This window comes from Colius striatus, chromosome 3 (genome assembly GCF_028858725.1).
Source record: "Colius striatus isolate bColStr4 chromosome 3, bColStr4.1.hap1, whole genome shotgun sequence".
NCBI classification, from domain to species: Eukaryota; Metazoa; Chordata; class Aves; order Coliiformes; family Coliidae; genus Colius; species Colius striatus.
This window is the reverse complement of record NC_084761.1, coordinates 71,450,765-71,476,301: the sequence shown is the minus strand read 5'-3', so window position 1 is coordinate 71,476,301 and position 25,537 is coordinate 71,450,765. Positions and strand designations below refer to the sequence as shown.

The window sequence follows — 25,537 nt, the reverse complement described above, 5'->3', positions numbered from 1 at the left end:
AAGATAATCAGTGGGCTGGAGCACCTCTCCCATGAGGAAAGGCTAAGAGAGTTGTGTTTAGCCTGGAGAAGTCTCTGGGAAGACCATATTGTGGCCTTTCAATACTTAATGAGGTCTTTTAAGAAAGATGGGAACAATGTTTTAGCAAGGCCTGTTGCAATAGGACAAAGGGTAACGGTTTCCAACTAGAAGAGGGTAGATTTAGACTAGATTTAAGGAAAAAAAAATTTTCAATGAGGAAGACATTTTTTACAAGGGCGGTAAAACAGTGGAACAGGTTGCCCAGAGATCTAGTAGATGCCCCATCTCCAGAAACATTCAAGGTCAGGCTGGAAAGTGCTCTGAGCAGCCTCATCTAGTTGAAAATGTCCCTACTCATTGTAGTGGGGTTGGACTATATGACCTTCAAAAGCCCTTTCCAACTGTGTAAAACTATGCTGAGGGAAAAGGAACTAAAAGAATGTGGAAGAGGTTATAGTAATTTTTTCATCTTTTGAAACAAAACCTCTTTGATATAGGAATAATGCACAGCTCAAAACAAACAAAGCTCTTCTAATGTAAACACCTCACAATCATATAAAAAATTAGTATCTTGTCTTTTTTATAATATATACTGACAGTTTCATGAACAGAAAATAAAGAACTTAACTAATATTTCCTTACTACCATTGTGAGAAGACAGTTAGAATTGTGTACTGAATATAGTGGAAAATATCTAATTACCTCCGGCCTTCTTTCAAGTGCTTCCTTAATTATAGGATGTAATTCTTCTATTAGTTCCCTGAATTAAAATAAAAGAAATAAAAAGATAAAAACAACCATTAAATTAAGATCTCAACTGAGAGATGTTTTACAGCAAACAGTGTGGTAATGTAAGTTAAAACGCCCTCAGACTTTCCTTCTTTACCTGTAGGTTTCCGAAATAAATCAGCATTTAAAACAGACAGCTCCTAGAAAAATGTTTTCCTAATTTAAGAGACTATCAAAAGGACATCTTAATAATCACTAAATTTCCATTCACCAACTATTATTGTATATTTCTACTATAGATGACTTCGATTTATTTTCATATTAGGGGTTTAACAAAGCTTTATGGGGCAAACGGTTATAATTAGTAAAAAAAAAAATGTTGGCAACTCATCATACAGCACCCTTTCAGTTGTCATGATGCATTTAATTGTTAATAAAGATTGGTTTTTAAGGCTAATAATGCTACACTGACAGAATTCAGACTAGTCTGTAAGAAAACGGAAAAGTGACATGCTTTGATGCTGTGGTTACATGCCCTATTTGTTTTGAAGCTCCACAGTCTTTGTTATTACTTATTTTGCCAAAGCAGAACTTTCTAATGACTCCAGAAAGGGGACAGGGAAAGGGGAAAGAGACCTGTAGCATGGATCTATGCAGACAAAACACTAAGTTAAAACCATATTGATTTTACTTTAATATTTGTTAACATAGTAACTACTGACAGAACAAGTGACTTAGCCCAGATTTAATTCTGCTAGAGTAGAGCAAAATTACCAGCACCCAAACAAATTCATGTGGAGATGTCATCAGTACAATGTATGAGAAAGTTGTATTAGTTTCTCAGGGAAAATCAAAAGGAAGGGAGAGAGAAGCATCATAAATTTTATAAGTTTAACACTAGTCAGAAAACAGCTGTAACTGGTGGGTTTTTTGCAGCATGATCCAAAATCTTTTTTTAGAATACAGGAGCTCTTACACACAAAGAGCTCAGAAGCATAGGTTTATTGGCAATACCAATAAGAAGAGTTTAATAACTCTTAAAAACATGATTATAATTAACATTTCAAACATAAATAGTCCACACAGTCTGTTCTTTCCTATAAGGGCAGTGTTTAATATCAATTAAATGCAGTTGGCTTATTGTTTTAATTAACCTGTGTTTCTTTGTGCAGACATGACCTCTGCATAAAATTATTTCAACCTCTAACAGTCTTTAACACAACACTAAATGCTTGAAAGGACAATGGCAATCAGTTTTCACAGCTTTCTGAAAATTCTTACAAGAAAGAAAAACGAACCTTTTTTTTCTGAGCTCTGATTCCCCAGCTTTGCAGTTAATTATCATAAAGACAGATGAAATACCATAGTTACCTAAAAGCTCCTGGGTTGGTCCTGCCAAGTCCCAGCACAAGGGATTCTGTAATTTCCATGCTCTCAGAGCGCATCATTGGAACTATGTGCTTAAACAGGGAGGAAGGGGATGGAATGCCAATGACCTAAGAAGAAAACCACAATAAACCAGAATGAAGTAGTTACCAAACAACCAGGTGGTGTGACACTAAAACATCTGCTGTAATTTTACAGTCTTCTCACACTGATCAGTGACTTAAAATTATAAAAATAACATTTTTCATCTTTTATAGGAAAAAGACTTTCTGAAACAAGTATTAACTACTTCTCCATTCCTTGTATAAGTGAATTTTTATTGTCAGATAACAATGAAGGCTTCAACATGACGAACAGATGCTTTGAAAGTCTAGCATAACTGCCCTCTTTAGGGAGGAAAGCAGATTTCTGGTGTCCAACTCCTTAGACTCCACTGTGGCTTTCAAAGAGAACAAAGCTTTGAGTCTACAGTCCCTCACAAGTGGAACAGCCTGCTTCTGCAAAAATCTTGCTGCATATTCAATGCATATTCTTCACCTCTTCTGTACCTTCCACAGGAAGTCAAAAAGAAGAATAAAAAGAAGCAAAGAAAAAAAAAAAAGAAGATCTGCAGGGGATATGAAGCAAGGCAGACAGAAATCTGTGGCTGGGAAAAATATAAGATACATCACGCCTGAATAGGTCACAGCTTCAGTTACTGAAGTGAGAGGCTATTTGCTTAGAATTCCAGAAGTCTGCTGACAGAAAAAAAAGAAAACCCACAACCCCTTAATGGTAATCAAAACATTTCCTCGTTACAACTAGAGAAGACTTTTAGATTCAGTTAATGTTTTCATGACATGATTAGATTTTTCCCTGAAGAAATATAAGCAGAAAAGATCCTACAGGATGGATTGGGAGAAGTGACCTGAAACATCATCCTAAATAAATGAAAAACTAAAATGTGTTTTTAGATTAATTACACCAGTTTCTAAGAATCATAACAGTTAGTATAACCCTCAGCTGTTTTTACTTCCAACAACATGTAGACTGTAGTAAGCATTAAAAGAACCTACTCTTGAATCAATGCTATAACCACTGTCAGGAGTAGACGCCAGCGTCTCAGGAGGGGAACATCTCACAGAGCCTGCAGAGGTGGAGGAGTTTGAAGAAGATGCTGCACTGCAGCAAAGAATCAGGTAGTTTCTCCAGAGCCCAATATAGGAGTCACTGCTCGTAGTAGTATTCACTTTCTTTGCATTGATAGGGCTGCTAATAAAAATGACAAATAAGAAAGAGCTCAGTATAGCAAATAAAGCTTTCCAGGTTTCACTTTGTTTTCCTATTGAACTTGCTTTTCAGTTATGTATAGGACATTGCTTCCAGCATTGTTAACACAGTAAACTCTGAATAAACTGTTCAGAATAAACCTGTATGTCAGTAACGTATGCTTTTACAGTCCAATCTGTTGAACTACAGTACAGTCAAAGGCAAGAATTAATTAATCTTTAGGGCAGTTTTTTTCCCCAGAGAGAATTGCTTTAACTTTCTGTTATATAAAGTTGAATTAAATCCACAGAAAATATTAAACAGTCTGTATGTCACCTCACTGAATTACAAAATGATAAATCTTGAAAGAATACTCAATATAATATACTATATTCACTTTAGAAATTAACTTACTTTATATCCACTTGTGGAGACAGAAGTTGCAGTCTGGTATAAGCAAAAGTCCAAGCATAGCTTATAGCTGTTGGGCAGTGTTTTGGAAGATTTTCCTGTTTCATAAAACTTGAGAGGCTTATAATCCATGGATCTTGGCCTTGAGTCACATGTGCAAATATCCATATATGTGATGGACTGACCACATCAAACTGATGGCTGATTGGGGAGGAATTCCAGTCAGTCAAAGTTTGTAAATCTATTGAACTGGGACAGTACAGTAAAGTAGTCTGTGAGCATAAAAACAAAGAGAGCAAGGAGATATTTAATATTGATGTATACTAAGTAATAATATTTTCTTTTTAAAATACCTAATGAAGTATCAGTGTCAAATATACACGTGCTATTAAAATACATAAGTTAATTTATCGGTTTTTAACAGAAGTTCCTAATGTGAGCGGTTACATAAACATACTCTTTGGGAAAGAACTACATACAAGAAATAGTAAATCCCATAAAAATGTCTTTTCACTTAGGACGACTTAATTCTTCCAAAAGATCCTAGACTCTAAAAGCCCTATCATATCAATTTGCTTCCTACTCCTAAAATCACAAAAAGAGCTTCTCCTTGATGCTTAAGTGTTTCTGACAAACATCTAAATATAGTACTCTGTTGTTATTCATTGACAATTATTATAGCTTTCATCATAAAGAAAGGACACATTGACTGTTAGAACACTATCCCTGCAGAAAAAAAGGCAGCGGTCTTTGCTTCAAAGAAATCACAATATATGAGCAAGATGACATAAAACAGATACAGATGTAGCTGTCTCTGTATGTATGGTGGTCAGATCAACATGCTAATGACCACAGGCTTACAGTGGTGGTATCAGTCTAGCAACATTCCTCAAGTTTTTTGAGTTTGATGGGATTTTTTTTTTGTTTGGTTGCATTTGAGTTTTCTTTAAGGTTGTAAACTGCTGATAAAGTTAGCATGAACGTAGTGACATGATCATTTAAAATATATACAATTTATTTGGGATAGTTTTGCAGAATTACCCCATCTTAAACTTAACCTAAAAACTCTCCTACCTGGTCAGCCCCAGTGAGATGTATGAAACTCTCCAGGATAGTAGCACTTAGTCTGTCCATTACATCTATAGCCAACTCATCATCACTCTACAGAACAAGAACATAAAGCATGAAAATCTCCAAGAAAGTCAAAGATAAATGCAGTTCCATTGATCAGTCACAAGAATGAGTCATCAACTCTTACCTTAGAAACTTCTAAAAGTGTGAATAAAGCCCTTATTTCTCTGAGAACGCTGACAGCTAACCTCCTGGTTGCAGGCCTTGTGCTGCAAAGGATGACCAAGGCAAAGCCTTCCACCACATGAAATACACTGGAATAAAGGGTCCTTTCCAGAGGAAGGGTATGGGCAGCCCCATTGGATACACCACGCTAAGAGAAAGACCACAGAAGTTAAGCAGATTCAGATAAAAAGTAAACACAACGAAGCTATAGTTCCATTACTGGAGATGGAAAGAAATCTTCTTTGGCTACTAGTCAAATTTTGCATAATATCAGTTAGTTTGGGTTTTCTGAAATCAGTCCAAATAAGTATCACAAGGAAGTCTTTTTTATTTCACTTTCTCACGGGAATGATGCTGTGAGGGCAAAATAAAGTAATATTCTTATGTATTCAATTCTATAAAATTAAATTATTTTAACTTTTTCTGTTAACTAGTAAAAAATGGTGCTTTTTTTTCCTAGATCTATTGTTTAATTACTCCTACTTAATATCTTTCCAGTTACATATGATGATTTTTAACGTAAGCAAAAAAGTGGGGAAGAATTTATATTCAGGTAATACTTAATATTAAAGTTTGGGGTCTTTTTGGCAGAATACTGATTTAAAATAACAAGTCTAAAAATCTTCAAGCACTCTAAGACAGTAAGCTGAAATGTTATTATTTAAAAGAAGCCATAATGTCTACCAACAGAGTCTATGATATTTAACAAAATCATGAAGATATCAAAACAGAGTCTACAAATAGAGTCTACCAGTTTAACAAACCCAATGAAGTCTACTAATAGAGTCTACAATAAAGTCTATTTATGTAGGTTCAAACCACGTTTTAACACCAAAGGACTTTATTTAGAAATACCTGAGCATCTTGGTTTTTATTGTGCATTTGGGCTGCTTGTTTCCACTGATTTATGAGCTGCACTAACATTTTTACTGCATTGTCAAGAAGCGTTGGGTGGACATCAGTCACTTCACGCACAATAAAATATACAAATCCTGAAAGAACATCTTCCCGCCAATCTGGAAAATCGAGCATTAATGCTTGAAGAGTATTGAAGGCCAAGGCACGAAGTTCTTCATCCATATGAATTGTCAGCCTGTTTAGAAAAACATACCAATATCATCACCCTAGACTGGCATACTCTTAACCAGCCTTTATAAATAGAAGTTTGGTGTTAACTCTTCCTTCTTTACTACACAATGTAGAATATGTCCATCAAGATGTGCTTTCTGTACTGAATACATCTGAGCTCGCTATTAATACTACAGCAAAATGCTGCAGGACTTCAAAAAAGCGAGTATTAACAAACAATTTTCAAGTCTTTAGTCAAGTGTTTCATATAGGCACATCTTTGCATACATCTGAGCAATCATCTTAGAGCTCAGCATGGCAGGCACCTCTTGATATACAAGTTAATTTCTTCAAATTAAAATTTAAAAGAACAGATTATGTTTGCAGATCAAGTAGTTTTACTTTGAATATTAGAAAAAACTCACAAAAAATCCCCTTTGCATTTACACTTATAAACATGTTTCAGTCTGCTGTGGTAGAAGAAAATTATCCAGTAGAGCATTCATAGAATCACAGAATCTCAAGGGCTGGAAGCGATCTCAAAAGATCATCCACAGTCCAATTCTCCTTGCCAGAGCAGAGTCGCCTAGAATAGGTCACACTGGAGCTCATCCAGGTGAGTTTTGAATGTCCCCAGAGAAGGAAATTCCACAACCCATCTGGGCAACCCATTCCAGTGCTCCCTCACCCTCACAGTAAAGAAATTCTTCCTTGTATTTGTTTGGAACCTCTTATGTTCCAGCATTGCCCCTTGTTCTATCATTGGACGTGATTAAGCATTCTTATTTAGAAATTCTTATGTTTTATGTGATTTTTGACCCTGAAGAGAAAGTATTATAAAAATCTTAATTCTCTTACGTTAGTTTTTGTATATGTAACTCAATGCATTATATACAAATTAATTTGTAATTTCAAAGCTAAAAGCTATCCTGTATTTCTGCACCAATATAAATCTTGTATTAAACAAAAAAAAAAAAAAAGGAAGAAGGCTTATCACTCATGTAATATGTAAAGACTGTACCACAACTACATCTTCTCAATGAATGCTCAGTTTACTCACCTGCCAACTCTTGGCTGTCCAACTATCTCAACTACTTATCAGTATTGATAAGGCACATTCAATTTAAGACAAGACAAGAGATGGAAGAATACGGGTAGTGTTGGATCAAATAAAATGGAAAAGGGAAGCAGGATTAGTTGAAAAAAATAAAAAAGCATCCTTCAAGTGCTTGTCTTGGCACTGTTAAACAAGAATGCCTTTATGACAATTTATAGTACTAACAAGAAGAAAAAAGAAAAAAGAGAAGAGGGGAAAAGGTATGACAGTGCTAACAAAAATATAAGTCAAGTTCAAAAAACAAAGCAACAAAAAAATTCCTACTTTTCAAAAAATTCTCTCAAAAAAATACATGCAAGATCTTCAGGATAAGGTTATCTCCTGCTACTCTGACCAGTAACACTTGACCAGTTGCAGAGAGGAGGCAGGAACGGAAGAACGGATTCTGTGTGCGGACTTGTTACACAATGCACTGGCAAACTCTTGTATACACAGTATTTAAAAAGGAACATCCACTACAAGCAGAATTTCATTTCCCTTACCTTGCAAGCAATTCAATGAGGTCAGTCCTGCTCATGCCATCTGGAATCAGTCTTGGGATAGCAGCAATACAAGTTCTGAACAAATCTATTTTAGGTTTTCTCTCACCCCTACAAAAACAGTTTATAATCAATAAAACTTCAGTACACCACAAATATTTTCAATGTCATATCAAAACCAAGGAGCAAATAACTTTTATCATTAATTGGTGAAAGTAGCATTCATTCAATAGCTAAGTAAAAAGCCAGCAGTTGTAACATATTAATGATGGCATCTGCAACAGTCCAGTGTAAAAATAACGTAACTGTGAGAGTGAAAAGAACGTAATTCAGTACATACGTAATCATGTCTTCAGGTTCTTTATTGGACATCTGCACACTAGTCATGCACATGGGCCTTCCAACTTCCTTGTCCAAATGCCTAAGAATGCTGTCGAGAGCCTTTCTGACTTGAGGATAGTATATGGACATTCCTGAAAAGTCAAAGAGTTCCCATCAACTCTTTCAATTGTTCTCATGTGATTTTCACATTTTTATCATAGTATTTTACCCATAAGACAAATTTCTTCTTGTACACAAGATAACATGAAACACACCCTTTAAGTGGAAAAAGAAATGAATGCTAAAAGAGTAGTAGGAGGTATCTATGAAAATAAAAGTTTATTTCAGAGAACATAAACAAGGAAGCAACCATTAGTTGCTTTTCTGTTTTCTCAATTCTGAGCATTTTAGTTCTTTTTCATGTTGAAACAGTCCTCTAGAGGTAATGACCTAATCTGCAGAAGACCAGTAAACACAGGGATCAAAATTGCCTTCCTTTAATTCCATCGTGGAACAGTTTGGGACGTTCTAAAATGGCATCAAGGGAAAGAAAACTGCAACACCGTTTACCACACCAGTTGCACTCAGGTTTCTTTGTGCTAATTTGGCACTGCAAAACACTTCCAAAAAAAAAGTCTTGGATTTTGTCTCAGATACTAGAAGGTCAATATTGTCCAGCAGCCCTATCTAAAGAATCAAAGAAATTCTGTTACAACAGACATCATTAGATTCTAACAAAATAAACACAGAAATAAAGTTACACAAATGTTCTGCTTCAGAGTATTTGAGAACATACAGGCAAATATTGGAAAGAACTTAGATAAGAATGTAACATACCTATAACTTTTGCTTCCTCATCTGTCAGCGTTTTATTAAGAAAAATTTTCTTCACACGTAAAGTATTTCCTGAGGGAAGAACAACTCCTGTTGTTGGCATTGGTGGTTCACCATCTTTCTGCTGCAAGCTATCTGCTATGACAAGGAAGACTCTGAGGCCAATATTCATCCTCTTCAATAGCAAAGGAGGAAAGAAAAAGGAAGGAGAAAACAGAAGAAATAGAAATTATAACATTGAACAGATGAGGCAAAACACAAATTGTGTCTTTCCTTTCAACAGACAGCAGTACAATTCTGGTAAGACAGGGACTATTTAACGTGTTATATATTAAGGTAATAAAAGTAACAAGAATAAAGTTTAAGCCTTCAATGCCTCCCCACAACTTTGACTCCAGTGAACTGACGTGGCACAGACTGAATATAAAATACTAAAGCAATTAATATGAATCTCAAGAATGACATATTGAAGACAGGAACTGTTAAAACGTCTCATCTGTTAGATCAGTTGCAGTTACACTATACCAAAAATTCACACATACTGACTGAAATTATTGTTGAAATTAATCTGAACTGTAGCACTGCTGCTAGCATACTCCCAGAAATGAAACGGTGATTGTGCATGACTACAGTTACATTATTCAGTTTCAGTAGAACTAAATCCCTTCCTATGTCCATTAGTTTGCCTTCACCTCAACTCAAAAATATTTAATGTCTTCCCTCCCCTAAATTCCCCAATGCTGTGTTCTCGCCACCTAAAAGCAATGAACTTCTTTTTACCTCTGGATTAATAGTGAAGGTTTTAGGTGATTTTCCAACACTAAGAAGATCAAATATTATTTCTTTCATTGCAAAATCCAAACGTTCCTGTAACGGAAAACAGATTGATATGAACAAGAGACTCATGTACCTTTTCTGTTAGTATGTATAGTTTAATTTCTTGACTTTGGGTATCACGTCTTAAAGGCTTAACAAAATCAATATTAAAAAGTTTAAAACATATTAATTTTCCCATATTTATTCTTACAACTTCATGGTTTTCTTTATAGAAGAAATCAACAAAGCTCATTCCTTGCTATAGTTGAAGCACTTCTCCGGAAAAAATTCCCAGATAATTCTGCTCAGGTCACCCATTTCTGTGAATGAGCTGAACTGGTTTAGATGGTTAAAAATTGAAGATAAGAAGAGAAACCCTAGGAAATAGGTATAAAAAGTGAAAGGTCATGTGTCCTGCATCATCCCTGTATGACCAGAAGCAAATAATTTTGGAAGCTTAAGCACAGACAAGGTATCTGCAAAACAGGAAAACACATCTCTAATCTATAAGGTTACAGATGAGTGAGAATTTGTCATGCAAGACGATATCCTGTATTTTGACATTAGGACAACAGAAGCATCTAAAATAATATAAATCACAATACAATACTAACTGTACACTAACTGCATGCATTGCGGATATATTTACGCTGGAGAGTAGCCTCTGTAAACATAAACTAAGTGGACATTACTGTTCAAATGCTTTGTCCCTTATAAAAATATTATAATGGAATATACTAATTAGTGTATTTAGATGTATGTATACTCATATACACACAACAGTGCAACACAGAAGGAAATATTAATAATCATAATGTTTATGACCATAATTCACTGCAAATATTTAAAATATTAACCTTAAATTTGTATTTCTTGCAAATAATCATAGAATCATAGAATGGTAGGGGTTGGAAGTGACCTTGAGAGATCATACAGTCCAACTCCCTTGCAGAAGCAGGGTCATCTACATCAGGTCGCATAGGAACATATCCAGGCAGGTCTTGAAGACCTCCAAGGAAGGAGCCTCCATAAACCCTCTGGGCAGCCTGTGCCAGGGCTCCCTCACCCTCACAGTGAAATAGCTTTTTCTTATGTTTAAGTGGAACTTTTTGTGTTCCAGCTTCATCCCATTACCCCTTGTCCTGTTGCTAGCTACAACAGAAGAAAGAGATGTCCCAACCTCCTGACACCCATCCTTTAGATATTTATAAATGTTATTAAGATCTCCCCTCAATTTCCTTTTCTCCAGACTAAACAGCCCCAGTTCCCGCATGAGGATGTTATGGGAGACAGTGTCAAAAGCCTTGCTGAAGCCAAGGTAGATGACATCCGCTGCTCTCCCCTCATCTAGCCAGCAGGTTATGCACTCATAGAAGGCTATCAGGTTGGTCAAACAGGATTTCCCCTTGGTGAATCCATGTTGATTCCCTGTGATAACCATCTTATCCTTCATATGTTCAGTGATAATATTCAGGATGAGTTGTTCCATCACTTTTCCAGGGATGGAGGTGAGGCTGACCGGCCTGTAGTTTCCTGGATCGTCCTTCTTGCCCTTTTTGAAAACTGGAGTGACATTGGCCTTTCTCCAGTCCTCAGGCACCTCACCTGTCCTCCATGATTGTTCAAAAATGATGGAGTGAGGCTTAGCAATCACATCAGCCAGCTCTGTCAGCACTCTCGGATGCATCTCATCAGGACCCATTGACTTATGAGCCTTAAGCTTGGCCAACAAGTCTTTAACCTCTTCCTCTTCCACCCAGGGCAAATAATACTCATCCTGTTCTTATAACTCTACCCAGAAATGCTCTTACCTGAGCAATGAACTGAATAATCTTCACAAATATATTCAGAGGTGTGTCTCGTGGGACCACACTACGTGACCCTTTGGGAAAAAGTGCTGATACAATGCTCATGAGACGGCTGCAAGAATTTGAAAACAAAAACAAATAAAGAAATTTTTAAAAACAGCTTTTTATAATTGCATACGTGTTACAGTTCAGATCTGGAAGGGTGTATGAGAGTTACTACTAAATAATACAGAAGCATATGACAGGTAGGACCATCTAAAGAAAGTACGGCCCTGTCACAGGTAACAATACCATGAGCTAGTTAATAAAGTGATCAGGATCCTGCCTTTAAACAAGTTTATTAACAGTCAGGAGGAGTGGCAAAATCTGAATGATTATTCCAAATTCTCATGATTTCCATGTTTAGTGATGTCTACTTCGCAACGTGCTTTTTATCTTTAATAAACTGTCTGCTTCCTATCTCTCTGCCCTCTTTTATCCCTGCATAAGCAATTGTACACTCTCTTCTTTCTCATCAAAGTAACTGAGTTATTTTCATTTTCTCTATCAAGATTAAGTCTTTGTTCCCCTGTCTACCTGACCAGACTATTCCTGCACTGGATTCAGGACATAGTAATATCTTCTGATATCAATAGAGACAAACCTCACCCACCCCCTCACCAATAGTTTAAAATCCTTTGCAGAATGAACTTACCTTTGAGTTACAGTGTTGCTTTCACATTTTATTCTAATAACATAAACCCACAACAACCTATACAAAGATTCCAGTGCAACTCGGGACATTTTGGGATCTTTATTCTGTAAAATAAATGAAAAATAGAGTTACCGCTGCCTGTGAGGCACTCAGAAAATTCTGTTATTACTCTTGACTTGAGAATACTTTCAAAACTTTTAACAATGAAAACTAATGTGTTTAATATCGACAAATTTTAACATTTCCATAAAAACAATCCTGTATTGCATATTTCCAATATTACCTGAATATCTAATTAATACTTCCAGATTTTTTACAGGTCTTTCATTCTAAGAGCAGAAGCATAACTAAAAAGCAGACAGTCCTCTTGAGATGAACACCAAGAGTGTACTGCCTCTGAGAATTTTTCTCAGAAAGCCGCTGGTAAAGAATACCTACTTTATAGTAAAATAATTTCTAGTTTGTCTAAAACATCAGAGTAGCTGCTTTGGATCAGGCACAAAGTCTAAGTCAGTCATTCAGTTTATGACAGCAGACAGTAGAAGGTGCAGAGAAAAGAATGCAAAACAGTGCAGGCATACATGGATGCTTCTTTGGGTGTGGACTCCAGGCTTCACCCAACTTGGCCATTTCCTGTGGGCTGTATTAGTGTTTATTCATTTCCAACGGATTCTTATTGTAATAATTAAGCTAGTTTTATCTTGAATTAATATAAAATCTTGTGGTATCATTCAGTTTAAATTATGCACTACATGAAAAACAGCTTTTTCATCTTAAAGCTGCTACTAGGAGGCTTTTTTCTTGCTCCTCCTAGCTCTTAATCTGTGTGAAACAAAGTAAATAACATTATTCACACCAACTCAAGCAATTCCTTTTCCAACTAGAATTTCCTAGTGTATTTATAATCTTAAAGTGTCCATTGAGATTCTGGGAACTGGCCGTAAGTATGAGCTTATGAACACAATAAATGATTCCCAGTTGTCATGCTTTTAAGCATTATCTTAAAACAGAAGTCTCTTTAAAAAAACCCAACACTTAAAAACCCCAAACATATCCCCTCTTCCTGCCCCCAAAATCTCAATAAAATAATCCTCAAAACACCTCTTCCCCATCTGATAGTTTGAACCTAACTAATTTCACATTTTGTTGCCTCTACCACAAACTAATGAGTCAGAACAGCACTTTTGTCCTCCCAGGAAAAGTGAAGTGCATTTCATAAAAGGTGTTAAGTGGATCTAAAACCATACTGTTCAAAAAGAAATGATGTCATTCTTGTTTCCCTCCTCCACAGTCTCACTGCTCTCTTTGCATTGACGCATACCAACAACTTGATCCAAATATTCTCATGGAAATAACCCAGTCTATATCAGTCATTACACTGTTCTACCCCTCCTTCACATTCTTTGGATGTGTTCCTGCCATTGCCTCTGAATTATCACACCTGCAACTAGGCAGTAAAGTTTAGGAGGGTTATCTGGTAAAAGTTACATCTGTCCATAGTTAGTACTCAAACAGATGTGTTCTACCACTCAGTTAATTTACCAGCAGTGCTACTGTGAGGAAGAAGTAAACACTCATAATTGCATGAGAAGGTGAGACTGTGACAGCTTTAATTTTAACCAACTTAAATAGCAAAAACACTTGATATCACTACTCATCATATTTAATATACAGGTCAACAGTTCTTGATGTTCAAAGTAGGTTGCTGGATTAATTGTTATCAGCCTGAAATGTGGTGTCTAGAACTGAGTAATGCTTCAGTTTCCTTATTTCTGATATTCCAAAGCAGAGCTTAATTTACATGTCCAGAATAAAACCCAAAAGTTACTGTTGTCTTTCAGTCATATTATCAAAAAAATGTGCTAGGTAGCAGCTATTTTACAATGGGTTAACAAAATTCCATCTGTTAGGAAGTTTATTATCCAATATCATAGAATCATAGAATGGATCTACATAGCTACTTCTGATTCTTTATGAAAAAGTTGGCTTTTTGTTTTGTTTTTGTTAAGTAGATATTAACCTCTTAAAAAGGATTACAAGATAAAAACAGCAGCACCTCTAATTTCTTAAGCATTGAAAATTTTCATTATTTCTTTCTATAACTAGGAACTAAACAAATATGCTAGAAGAAAATGGCTTTTTTAATCTAATTTATGTCACACTTTTTGTATACTTCGTGTTAGTATGTCAGTACTTCTTTTGGCTTTGAGATTACTGCAGCTGGAGCACAGTATATGTGGCTATATAATTCACCAATACTGCCAAATTCGAGTCTTTTTAGCTGATGCCTGTCAAATTTTTAAGCATTCTATCTGGGTTTTCTTTTAAAACACAGTTTTGTTTAAAATTCTAAAACTTTTAACATAACTTATATCAGCAGACTATGGAACAAGCTGTCAAAAACAGTTAAAATCCCAAAAAGTAAAAGCAAAACTATAATGGTCTTACATGGCATATTAAAATGAGTCAATGAAACATATCTCAATGAAGGCAAGAAATAAAACAGCATTTTTTCCATGTTAGTCAAATGTAGTCACTTACTGAAGAAAGTACTTTTTAATACTGATGTAAACCTTTTCTTCTGTTCTGAACTAAAACAATTTCTACCTTTTAAAACCTGCAAAACCAACAGTGTAAATCTTTCAAGTTAGTGCACTGCAAGTTGTTATAATAAATCAGTTTCACATCTTTTCATTGTGAAAAAGTTTTCAAGTTTGCTCACATGCAAGACACTTTGAAACAAATTAACAGAAAAAACCCATACATCTGAATAGGAAGTTAACTTCCAGTGGAAACATGCACTGATGTTCAAGGAAACCAGTTGTGATATCGATACTCAATCTCACAAAGCCACATTTTCACCCCCAAGGAAAAAAAGTGGTATTAGATAATTTCCTGATCTTTCTCCTTTACTCCCTGGCAAGAAAAAAAGATCTTTGAAATGTTATCTATTCTTAGTCCTGTTGCTTCTTAAAAGTACTAACAACAATTTTACAAAGAAAGGAAAGCACAAAATACAACAATTAACATAAAAACCAAAACAAAGTACTGAGACAAAGCAACATTTCACTGAGTTCAACAACATAATAACTCACCTGCAGTGTTTCTATTTGTTTTCTGATACTGTTGTTAGATGGCATCTAAATAAAGCAATGTGAGACAGCAAAACATAACAAACATGAGAATGGAAGGCACATGCATGTTAGATGAAAAAAAAGCACAAAACCAACAGATAGCTGTCTAGTAAGGACTCTATTCAGTAGAAATACACGTTTTGCAACTTTTAACGTTTTGTGGTAACAGACACTAAGGTTAAGCTGTAGGAAAAAACCCTATTCTTCTCTGCCCAACAGTGGAGCAGAATGATAAACACTTTATCATTTCAGCAGCTTTCTTAAGCGTTCCTTCCTCTCCCAGGAAGAGCTGGTAAGAATACAACTCAACTTCATCAGTTTTCTGACCAATCTCCTAGATTATCTAAATACTAGTCAAAAACATAAGCAAAATATTTTACCATGCTGATTCAGTCTCCTGAACAAGTTCAGAATTTTGCCCATACTACAGGGTGTAAAGAAATGCCCTGCTGGGCTCAACACTGAAACAGCACCCTGACCATTTTTTGTGCAACAAGGCCAGTTATACATACATCTGCACTCTCTGATGAACTCCTCGTACCTGCCACTTACAACTCTCTCCTCTGCTCTTTGCATCAGTCCAGACTCCTTTCAGCAAGTCTAGGATGGTTTACCCATATGAAAAGCCTGTTTTGAGGATAACTAAAAAGTAGTGGGCACTGAAACCCTGTATAAGGAGTGTATAAGGGCAATAAACACTACTCGTACTGTATGAGAATTCAGAGCACTCTCAGAGGCATTATCAAGTACAACATAGCACCAAAATATTGCAGGATAAGGCAAGTTGTGAATATATGATGCATTAGGTATTACAGAGCAGCTGCAAAGATGTCAGCTTACACATTACAGCAAATGGGAAATTGCTTATTTCTGTCACCAAAGTGTGACCACTGAAGTGTGTTCACTGCTGGGCAAGAGTTTGCACTGGGCAGTCACCAGAGAATAAAGTGAGAACCGTGAATCCACAACCTATGTTACCTTCTGGTGACTTACTAATTGACAGGTACTATTCATAGAATAATATCCCTGTGACGAGTTTAACTGTTGTCATTACTTCAATTGTTAATTTATGAATTTTAACTAAAACAGCAGCATTGGGTGAACCTTTCAGTACTCTGAATTATCTCCTAGTAGCTCTCAAAATTACTTTATTAAGTAACAAAGACACTAGAGACAATGGATTTGGAATTCTTATTGCACTTTGCATATTTAGGTAATTAAATATTTAGTCATTAGGAAATCAGGAAATAAAATGGGGAAGGGGAAATCTAAAAGACTAAACTGCTGTGAAATTCAGATTTATAAATTAATGAGATTACTTATTACAGAGTGCATGCATTTAATTAGCTTCAGAAACAAAGGAACACATTAATTCATACAACACAAGGACAGTGGGGGTTTATTTTTCAAGATTAAATTCAAGAAAGTTTTTGAACAAGGCAGGCACCCAAAAAATCAATTCGGTGAGCCAAATTAAAGCCATAAAACCTCCTAAGTAACTCGCTGATGGCACAGCATAGTAACACTGCAAATTCTGAACTGCAGAAACTCATATGTGGAATTTCTGCTGAATAGAGCCTTACAGTAAATGTGTTAAGCTGTTAGTGGTTAACAAAACTAAGTAAAATATAAAACACATGCTCAGCATCTACCGGTTAAACCCACTGGTGTTTATAGTTTTAATACATCCATTATCAGCAATGGATATTATGCCAGAAAAATGCAACTCCTGGATGTAAGAACTTTTTAAAAGCTTTAGAAGCAAAAGCAGCCTCCATAAGCAAAATAAACAACAAAACAAAAATCAAGGTAAATATTGCAAAAGAGCTGCAATGTTAGATGAAAAATATACAAAAACCCAACAAGCAACAGAAAAGTGTGAAAGATGTCATGAAAACAAAACAGCCCTTAAAAAACAATCCAAGCAGCTAAACCTGTTTCATTTTGAATTCATGTTGGTTTGCATATTTTACTAATAAGCTTTGGAATTGTCACTCATACTGAACCAGAATGAATATTGTGAAGGTGGATCAAAGGTTTTATTAAAATTATCAAAATCAAGACATTAGTTAAAATTATGAACAAGGTTAATCAAAATTAAGGAAAGAACATGTACAACAATTAACATTATGAGATAGTCACTAAAACAAACCTCTAATTTCTAAGTATCTTCATCTCTTTATCAACCAACTCTTGTTTACAATGCTATCAACCAAAGCCACAAGTTAAAGGGACACTGTAATTTTTATTTGTTAAACATATATCATAGGCTGTAGATATATGATCTCTTCTCTGGACTCCAAACTAATTTTCTATTCCTTTAATAAGTGAACAAGAGGCAGAAAAATTTTGCACTTAATATACATTCAACTTAGAGGAAGAGATAAGCTACTTATTTTCTCACATACAACTTGAACATGAAAACTTGCAGGTTGTACTTTTTCCAGCATAAATAGTGTTTATTAGGAGATACTTCTCCTGTTGATTTTACTGATAGCCCTCAAGGCAGCCATATCTATTTCCAGCATAACACAGCATCAAAACTTATTACTAAGTTTAACAGTAATGAAGACTAAGACATCTGTTTTTAAAAAATACAATATTTCACAGTGTCCTTTTAAACAGCCAGATATTTAGTGTTTATTTGGTGGAATGCTGAGAACATAGTGGAAAAAATGCTATTAATTTGCAATAGTTCCTGAATTGAAAAGGATTCTTACCTTTAGATGTGACAAACAGTTCTGCAGGAAAACGTGCCAGTTATTTAAAAAAAACTGTTTCTGACTGACACACAACAGGCAGGTGATCAATGGATACAAAGCCTATGAGCAGGGGGGGAAAAAGAATTGATCAAATTGGTCTTTGCAGACCTCCCAAGTCTTGTACATTTAGAATGAGACACACAGTCGGGTTCTTGTCTCTCATTCTCACAGTTTCAGCATCGCATGGCAGCCTGCCCCCTGCACTAAGACACACAAGCCAGGCATGGTGTCCTGGGCATAATCTATGTGCTGTAACAACTCATGGTGTAAGACCAGGGCATTGCAACCATGATGAAATTCATTCCCTAGCCAAGCCTGATAGCAGATCACACCCTTCACACAATGTTTACTCTTTCCCTCCAACCACATGATTCAATTCATGGGGTCCTATGTGCTGGGAGATGGATGAATATTGGAAAAACACCACCAAGTCAGTAAAAATTGAGGCAGACTTTGTCAGAAAGGTTACTTCTACTCAAGGTCTATTTTAAGGAAGGAATGAAGCACAATTTAATAAAGTCTGTGAATATGGAGACTAGTATGACTTTGCTTTGCTTTAGTAACATAGGATTTGTTCGAACACCACATACTTTAACAATACATAACAACTAATACTAAACTTGATTGCATATTATCTTGCCATGGAGCAAAATTAAAGAATGAAGATGAATAAGTTGTGATCCTGATGTAACAAAGTCTCTGACTTCATAAATGACATCATGAATGCTAACATCAATTACTCGATGCTGTTCTTACAGAGGGAGTTTAGCCAGGTACAATGAGATATGCTTTAGGTGCTTAAAGTACCAGAAATTAAAGCTCATTCCTAAAATGAATATGACAATTGTAATGCAAAATTTAGCTCTATATTTCCGGGAAAGTGAAGTGAATCAACTTGAAACGTGGCTGAAATAGTCACTGAGAATTGCCAAATGCAACATTAACAGATTTAAATACTTGTTAAGCTGTAGTTTTAGGGGAAAAGGTAAGATGCAGTCTTAGGGTAAAAAAAAACAAAACAACACAAAACAATCACAGATGTGAAAGAAATAATAAAAAATATTGGAAAAAATAAGCCCAAATTATATGAAGGGAACACCAGCAGAGCCAGGCTATTAAGAGTCTGCTATTTTGCTGGAAAAATCTTGTCTGACACTTCCATCATAATTAAATGTAATATAAATACAAAGTCTCCCTGAACGCAAGTTCTTTTCAGAAGAAACATTAGGTTAAATAACACTGTGCTAAAACCCACTAAAATAATCAAAACCAAGTACTGATTTGGAGACTGTCACAAATCTGAAAACAGAACATGTCTATTGCACAAGGAAACAAATCAAAATTAGAGCAAATGCACATACACAGTGTGAATTCAATTATACTTGAACTAAGGAGTTAAGTCTTAAATTAATACAGCTTTCCCTCATATAATGTACTAGATGAAAACTCTAAGATAAAAAAAACAGAGAAGTTAAAATATTTCTTTAAAATACCAGCGAATGCTTCTTTCTTGAACTCAATTCAAAGGTAGTCTGATAAAGCATCTCCACAAAATTTTTCAAACATGGCACATTCACTTCATTTTTAACAGCCTATTAAAAGAAATACACACATAAATGGGTGTAAAAGTATATACAGAAGGCAACTTAAATCTACATTAATATGTCCATGATTTCAAAAACATTTGAAAGTTTAGTCTCAGATAGGTAAGTCTTTGACTGTATTTATCTGAAATATAAACATAAGCATAAGAAATCATGTCCTACACTACTACAATGATTAAAAAAACCCCACCAACAGAACAAAGTTAGAATCCATTAAAAATCCACTATTTTAAGAATATGGCCCATATTCCACACTTAAAGAGAAAGTATTTGCCACCAACAAATATGAACCACAGTGAAACTCTTTATAAGTATAATTTCATATATTTAAAACATAATACTCATAATTTTTTCACTATTCCCCTCTCCCATGTTGCCCTTTTATGTCCTCCAGTTCTGAAACCCAAAATTTAAGAAATGCTACACAGGATTACCAGTCAATTACCCATGTAACTTGTCTTTGTTCAGCTTTCAGAATTAATGAAACAGACCCATGGAGGTCTACACCTTTTTTACCCACTCTGTTCTTGCATATACAACAGCCTTCCTTCCACCACCAGGCAGCTATCTTCTTTACCAAGTCTCTACAAGTCTCTTAGGAATCTCTCTGGACACCTGTATGATCCATTTAAATATTACTCTTAACCTACTGTTTCATACTGTACTCCTACTTCATTTATAATACTGGGAGATAGGGGTGAGGTTTTGGAGAAGGATTTGGCCCTTCTTGAAGAGATCCTCTATACTTATAATTTTCCTGTAATATAAGGTAATTCTTTGCTGTTTTTTATTATTCAACATTATTAAAAGATATATCATGTCCACCTTGTTAAGAACACTCTGAAAAAATTCAAGATGGAAAAGTACAAAAAATAATGTATAGTATCACTGCAAGGTGAACACAAATTCAAAAAGAATGAACTGAGAAAGCAGTTATGTTTTAAATCACTTCTTACATATCCCCAAATTATTTATCTCTTGCTATACTTAAGCTATATGTTGATCAGTACCCTGCTACCTCCACATGAGAAATTAGTCGGTTGTTGCCAGCACCGCACTGTTCCTCTGGGATATAATCTTAGGCTTACAGATCAGCCTTAAGTTCCCTGCTATAAAATACGCTGTCAACTGGCATACCTGCAGGGTCCAAATTAGGTCTTATTTTAAAAATGCCTGAATGACTAAGCAAGAGAATGACAGTAAAGAAGCCACAATGCTGAAACCTCACCAATTTTCAGTATCCAAGATACAGTAAACTCTAGATTCAGTTCTTTCCTTTGCTTCAAAATGACACACTTCAAATCTTCCAAGAGAATGACTAACCCTCTCACAACTGCATCTCAATCTGGGATGGGACTCTCTGCTCCTATCTCAGAAGGTCTATTTGTATGAAATGATTAGAGATACTGAGTCAGAAGAGATCAAACCTCCCTCACTAACTGCTGAAAGCACTGATTCAGGCTATGCTTGTAAGAAGCAATCCAGAAGTCAGCACAGGCACTCTGCACAGCTGGTGTGTGTCTGTGCTTCCACAGTTAGCAATGAGGAGTCTCAATTCCCAAATGGTGGTTCTCTCGTTACTGTACATGCAGTTTTCACTATATTTAAATTATGATTTTGCAAACTAATATATGTTGTTTACCTAAATGCTAAGTACTTCCACTACACACTCCCACTCCAATTGCCAAGCAACTACGGAGGTTCAAAACAACTTGAGGTACACTGAGCTACTGTAACTTCTTGTTGGTTAACCTTTATACAGCTGAGAAAAGCGGCCTGAGAGGAAGGAGGAGAGCCTCTCATAAGCAGCTTTACAGCACTCTACACTCAACACTGTGATGATATCAAAGGTTTTTTTTCTTGTTCACAGCTGCTTTAGATTTAGCACACATACAGGAGATGAACAACTGCTCCTCCACTGGAATGATTACATCTAGTGGACACTCACCACTACTGATAATTTCTATTTAATTAGTCAAAAACTACATTCTTCCTTCTGGCATAAAGGTTTATATGCTCCCTATTGGACTGTAAACACATTACATATCTCAGTTTATTCTAGAAAGAACTTCAAATATTTCAGCTAATAATCAATGGGACTCTTGAGTGAACAAATATTAAACCAAGGAAATTTCAGATTTTTAAGGCAAGTATAAGAAGATGACATAGTGCTTTGGTGATAAAAGAGTCCAGAAATCAGACAACTTTAAGTTGTTCTGGAAAAGATTGGAAACTAGCTAGTATAGAAATCACTCTGACAATTCCCTTTAAAAGATTGTGTAGGTGCTTTTCGCATCTGTAAAAACGTAGCATTGTGAGAATTAAGGAAAGCAACTGTAACATGGAGAGCCTAATTGAACATGAGGGAACAGCAGGTGATGGGGGGGGAGATAAAATACTTACAGCAGCCACAGGGATGAGAATTTCCACAAACAAACCAGCAAGAGCATGCTTTATATCTTTATCTTTTACTTCCAGGAAGTATTGAGCACATTCCTTGGTAAAAAAGCAGTAGAAAAATATTTATTAAAAAGAAGATAAATGTCACTACACTATAAAAACCACTTAACAGTAGCACATTAATTAAAAAGTGGTTTTTAAACAAAAGTGATTCTTGGAATTCCATCCATTAAAAAACAAAAATCTACCCAATAACTTTGTCCTTTAACCCACCGCTTTCGCAAACAGTTTTATTTGTTTGCTACTTATTTTTTATTTAGTCTTGAATAAATTCATATACTGCAGGTTTGTCACATTACTGAGACAACTAAGAACAGCTTCTCATTATGCGAGGTACTCATGAAGCGCAGAGAAACAAATCATTCATACCTCTAAGAAGTTATGAACTAAACAGAAAAGGATGAAGGATGACACACAAGTAGAATGAGTGATCACAACAAATATCATTGTAGCTTCATGATTTAATCAAAATTATGCTCATTTCTGTTCTCCGTAACATTCGTTTACCTGCATGAACTGAAATGATGCCTCAAAATCCTCCACAGGATACATCTTCACTCGAAAAAACTTCATTCCCATAATCAAGCTGATGATACTTTGTACTACATGAGGACTCTGTTCCTTTTGTCGAAGTTCCTTTAATTCAGTGACAAACTTCTTCCTAACAGCCTGAAACCTGAACAAGGGATATAAATAGCAATTACTTGTATTCTTAGTTACTTTTATGAAAGGTCTATCATTTTGAGTACATTCCTTTAGTCTGCTGATAACAGCATCTGCAGTAAAAGCAATACAAGCCAGATGAATCCTAATATTTAAAATCGAGGCATTTAAAAGTGCCTATCATGATCAGCATATTACAAGATACTCAGTAACTGAACAACTATTGACTGATATCAGGCCTCTTTCCCTGCAACTGTAAAAGTTGACAGCAAAGTAATTCAGCATTGTATTAAAGCTCATTTCTTGATTTGTTCAAATTTCTTGCGCTGGAACATGAAACATGCCAGACCACACTCAGCTACACTTGACACTTAAGAGATTAGTTACTGGGGTCATTAATAACTGCTACTATATTAAACCATCTTTAAGTCTAGAGTAATTTTTCCCCAATGCAAGAAAAGTAAGAGACTAAACTTACTTTGATTGAGCAAGAACCCCTGTCACTTCTGCATATAAGTCTGCAATAATATGCACATTCCCAGTGTTGGTTCCTGAATACCTAATGAGAAGAGAGTAAAAAAAAAAAAGCGTTGAACACAATTTTGTTCTAAACTTCAAGTATGTTCTCAATTACAAACAAACAAAAAAATCATTCTGGAAAACAATTACAGTCAAGTATAAAATGCACAGATGACATTTACATTGATGTAGCTTCATTGAGTGGATGTGAGACATTCTTCAAAGTTTATTAGAGCTACTCAAACTCAGATTTTCCTTACTCTTTCTGGCTATGCAAATTATTCTGTACATTCTAAGCAAAAAAACCTCAGCATTTTATTGAACACAGCTGCATTCTTTCAAAATATGTTTTCAGTTTATAGATAACAATCAGGGTTTCGTTTACACTGGTATCACCAATGTGTTACACGTGAGGCAAAGGAGAATAACATAGCAATCAAGTACAGACTGGCAACAGACTCAAAATATTTTGAAGTATAGAAGTAAAACTTACCCTTCCTTATGTTTAAAGTGCTTAAAAGCCAAGTTTAGAACTTCATGTACTAAAGGATCTGGCACTGGATGAACAGGTATCTGAAATGCAGATATAATTTATACATATGTAACTACAGGTGTAGTTACATGCATGTATGCATAAAGCAAATAAATGGTACTGTGAGGTACTAACATCAGAGGACATCCTTTGTTGGCATATGATATTCAAGTTAATCCTGCAATATATGAACACTTATACAACTTTTACTGACTTTTAGGGATTGATTTAGTAATAAAATAAACAATAGTAAACACCATGAATTTGTTATCGAGATTTATCAGACTAGGTTAACTATGCATATTTCAACACTTTCCTCCTTGTGAGGTGTAACTATTATAGATTTAGTCTCAAAATGCAATTTTTCCTCAATATAAAGGAAGACAAAACCAAAAAATAAGAATGCAGAAGAGATTATTATCTCCATTTCTTTCTGCAGATGAAAGCAGAAAAATCATACAAAAATCTCCCTATCAATAGGTAACACTTTGGAGAGAAATCAAAACCAAGCATTGATTAGAAAGTCCTTTTTTACTGACATTCTCTTTGACATTAACACTTTTCTCAAGTTTGAAAGAAAACATTTGCTTAAAATTCAAATGTATTCTTTTTAAAAACCACTATATACAATCATGAAGTCATAAGAGCTTTGAAATTTCAAAGAAACTTAGGTAGGGACTAGAATAACCCTACTGAACATTACTGCTTCAGAGTGATTAAGATTTTTGCTAAAATATATTACAAGAAAAGATTACTGTCTTGTCTATGGTAATCTTGTCTACACCTTGGAAAGCTGTTTGTCCAAGAATTTACAGTTACTGGCTATTTACATGCATATTCATACATGAGTAACATGCAGTCATATCAGCAAATGATTTTTATTCCTATGTAGGTCATGTCTGTCACTCTCTCTCTGGTTGCTCTGTGCATATTACAGAAAGAGCTGGATCATATCCTCTGTAACCTCTAAAACCAATTGCCAAGAATTAAAAAATGAGTGGGCTCCCAGGAAGACGGATGTAACGTGAATGTAAATATGTTTACTGGGAAAAGTCATACTTTCTGTGGTTTGACTGCCTAATTGCAAATTCACATTACAAACAGAACATACAAAGACTCCTTTAGACAACTTTTAATATTAAATTGATCGCAAGACTCTCTTTAAGTGGTGTATCTATGTTTAGTGCCCCACTGCAGATCTTTAGGTAAAGAAAATATCCTTATGCAAAAATATCTATCTTGTCTGCAGTAGAAGCATGAGAGGCTCACCAAGCATTACAGGAGACACCACAGACTCTCTTGAAGCCCAAAACTTTGGTACCTCTCCTGACATCTAAATTACTGGCAACATGGACTCTATTCAACTAGAAAAACTAGAACCAATTGAAAAATACAGAAGCTCCCCATACAATCCTGCAATCCTAAACAATCTATTCCATTTCCCTTTCTCTTTCACACTGACATAAAATTTAGGCAGGGAGAGAGTATGAACTCAAGATTTTCTGTAAAGCAATGACACGCAAGGGTTTGATGGTTTTAGTGCTCTTCTTTGCATGTATGTGCATGCAGTATGGGAACATCACTTTGGATGACTGGTTGATATCTTCAAGAAGTATAGACACCTCTTTTGTATTG

General features: G+C 35.4%; 1 protein-coding gene across 12 annotated transcripts in view; it reads right to left on the bottom strand.

The window, feature by feature from the left end:
- The window catches only part of FRYL (FRY like transcription coactivator), a 174,571-nt gene that overhangs the window by 60,386 nt on the left and 88,648 nt on the right, over positions 1-25,537 (bottom strand). For 8 of the 12 annotated variants that reach the window (XM_061991904.1, XM_061991903.1, XM_061991905.1 and 5 more), the window contains 20 exons: positions 23,864-23,943; positions 23,330-23,410; positions 22,696-22,864; positions 22,132-22,224; positions 19,618-19,716; positions 18,083-18,184; positions 15,324-15,368; positions 12,229-12,332; positions 11,538-11,646; positions 9,691-9,777; positions 8,914-9,085; positions 8,096-8,228; positions 7,759-7,866; positions 5,947-6,184; positions 5,054-5,239; positions 4,870-4,956; positions 3,799-4,067; positions 3,192-3,387; positions 2,122-2,246; positions 724-781 (listed from right to left, as the gene is read on the bottom strand). In XM_061991904.1, coding sequence (XP_061847888.1) covers positions 724-781; positions 2,122-2,246; positions 3,192-3,387; positions 3,799-4,067; positions 4,870-4,956; positions 5,054-5,239; positions 5,947-6,184; positions 7,759-7,866; positions 8,096-8,228; positions 8,914-9,085; positions 9,691-9,777; positions 11,538-11,646; positions 12,229-12,332; positions 15,324-15,368; positions 18,083-18,184; positions 19,618-19,716; positions 22,132-22,224; positions 22,696-22,864; positions 23,330-23,410; positions 23,864-23,943 — 2,541 coding nt within the window. The remainder of the gene's footprint in view (positions 1-723; positions 782-2,121; positions 2,247-3,191; positions 3,388-3,798; positions 4,068-4,869; positions 4,957-5,053; positions 5,240-5,946; positions 6,185-7,758; positions 7,867-8,095; positions 8,229-8,913; positions 9,086-9,690; positions 9,778-11,537; positions 11,647-12,228; positions 12,333-15,323; positions 15,369-18,082; positions 18,185-19,617; positions 19,717-22,131; positions 22,225-22,695; positions 22,865-23,329; positions 23,411-23,863; positions 23,944-25,537) is intronic. The other 4 variants (XM_061991900.1, XM_061991907.1, XM_061991902.1 and 1 more) reach the window with 2 other exon arrangements.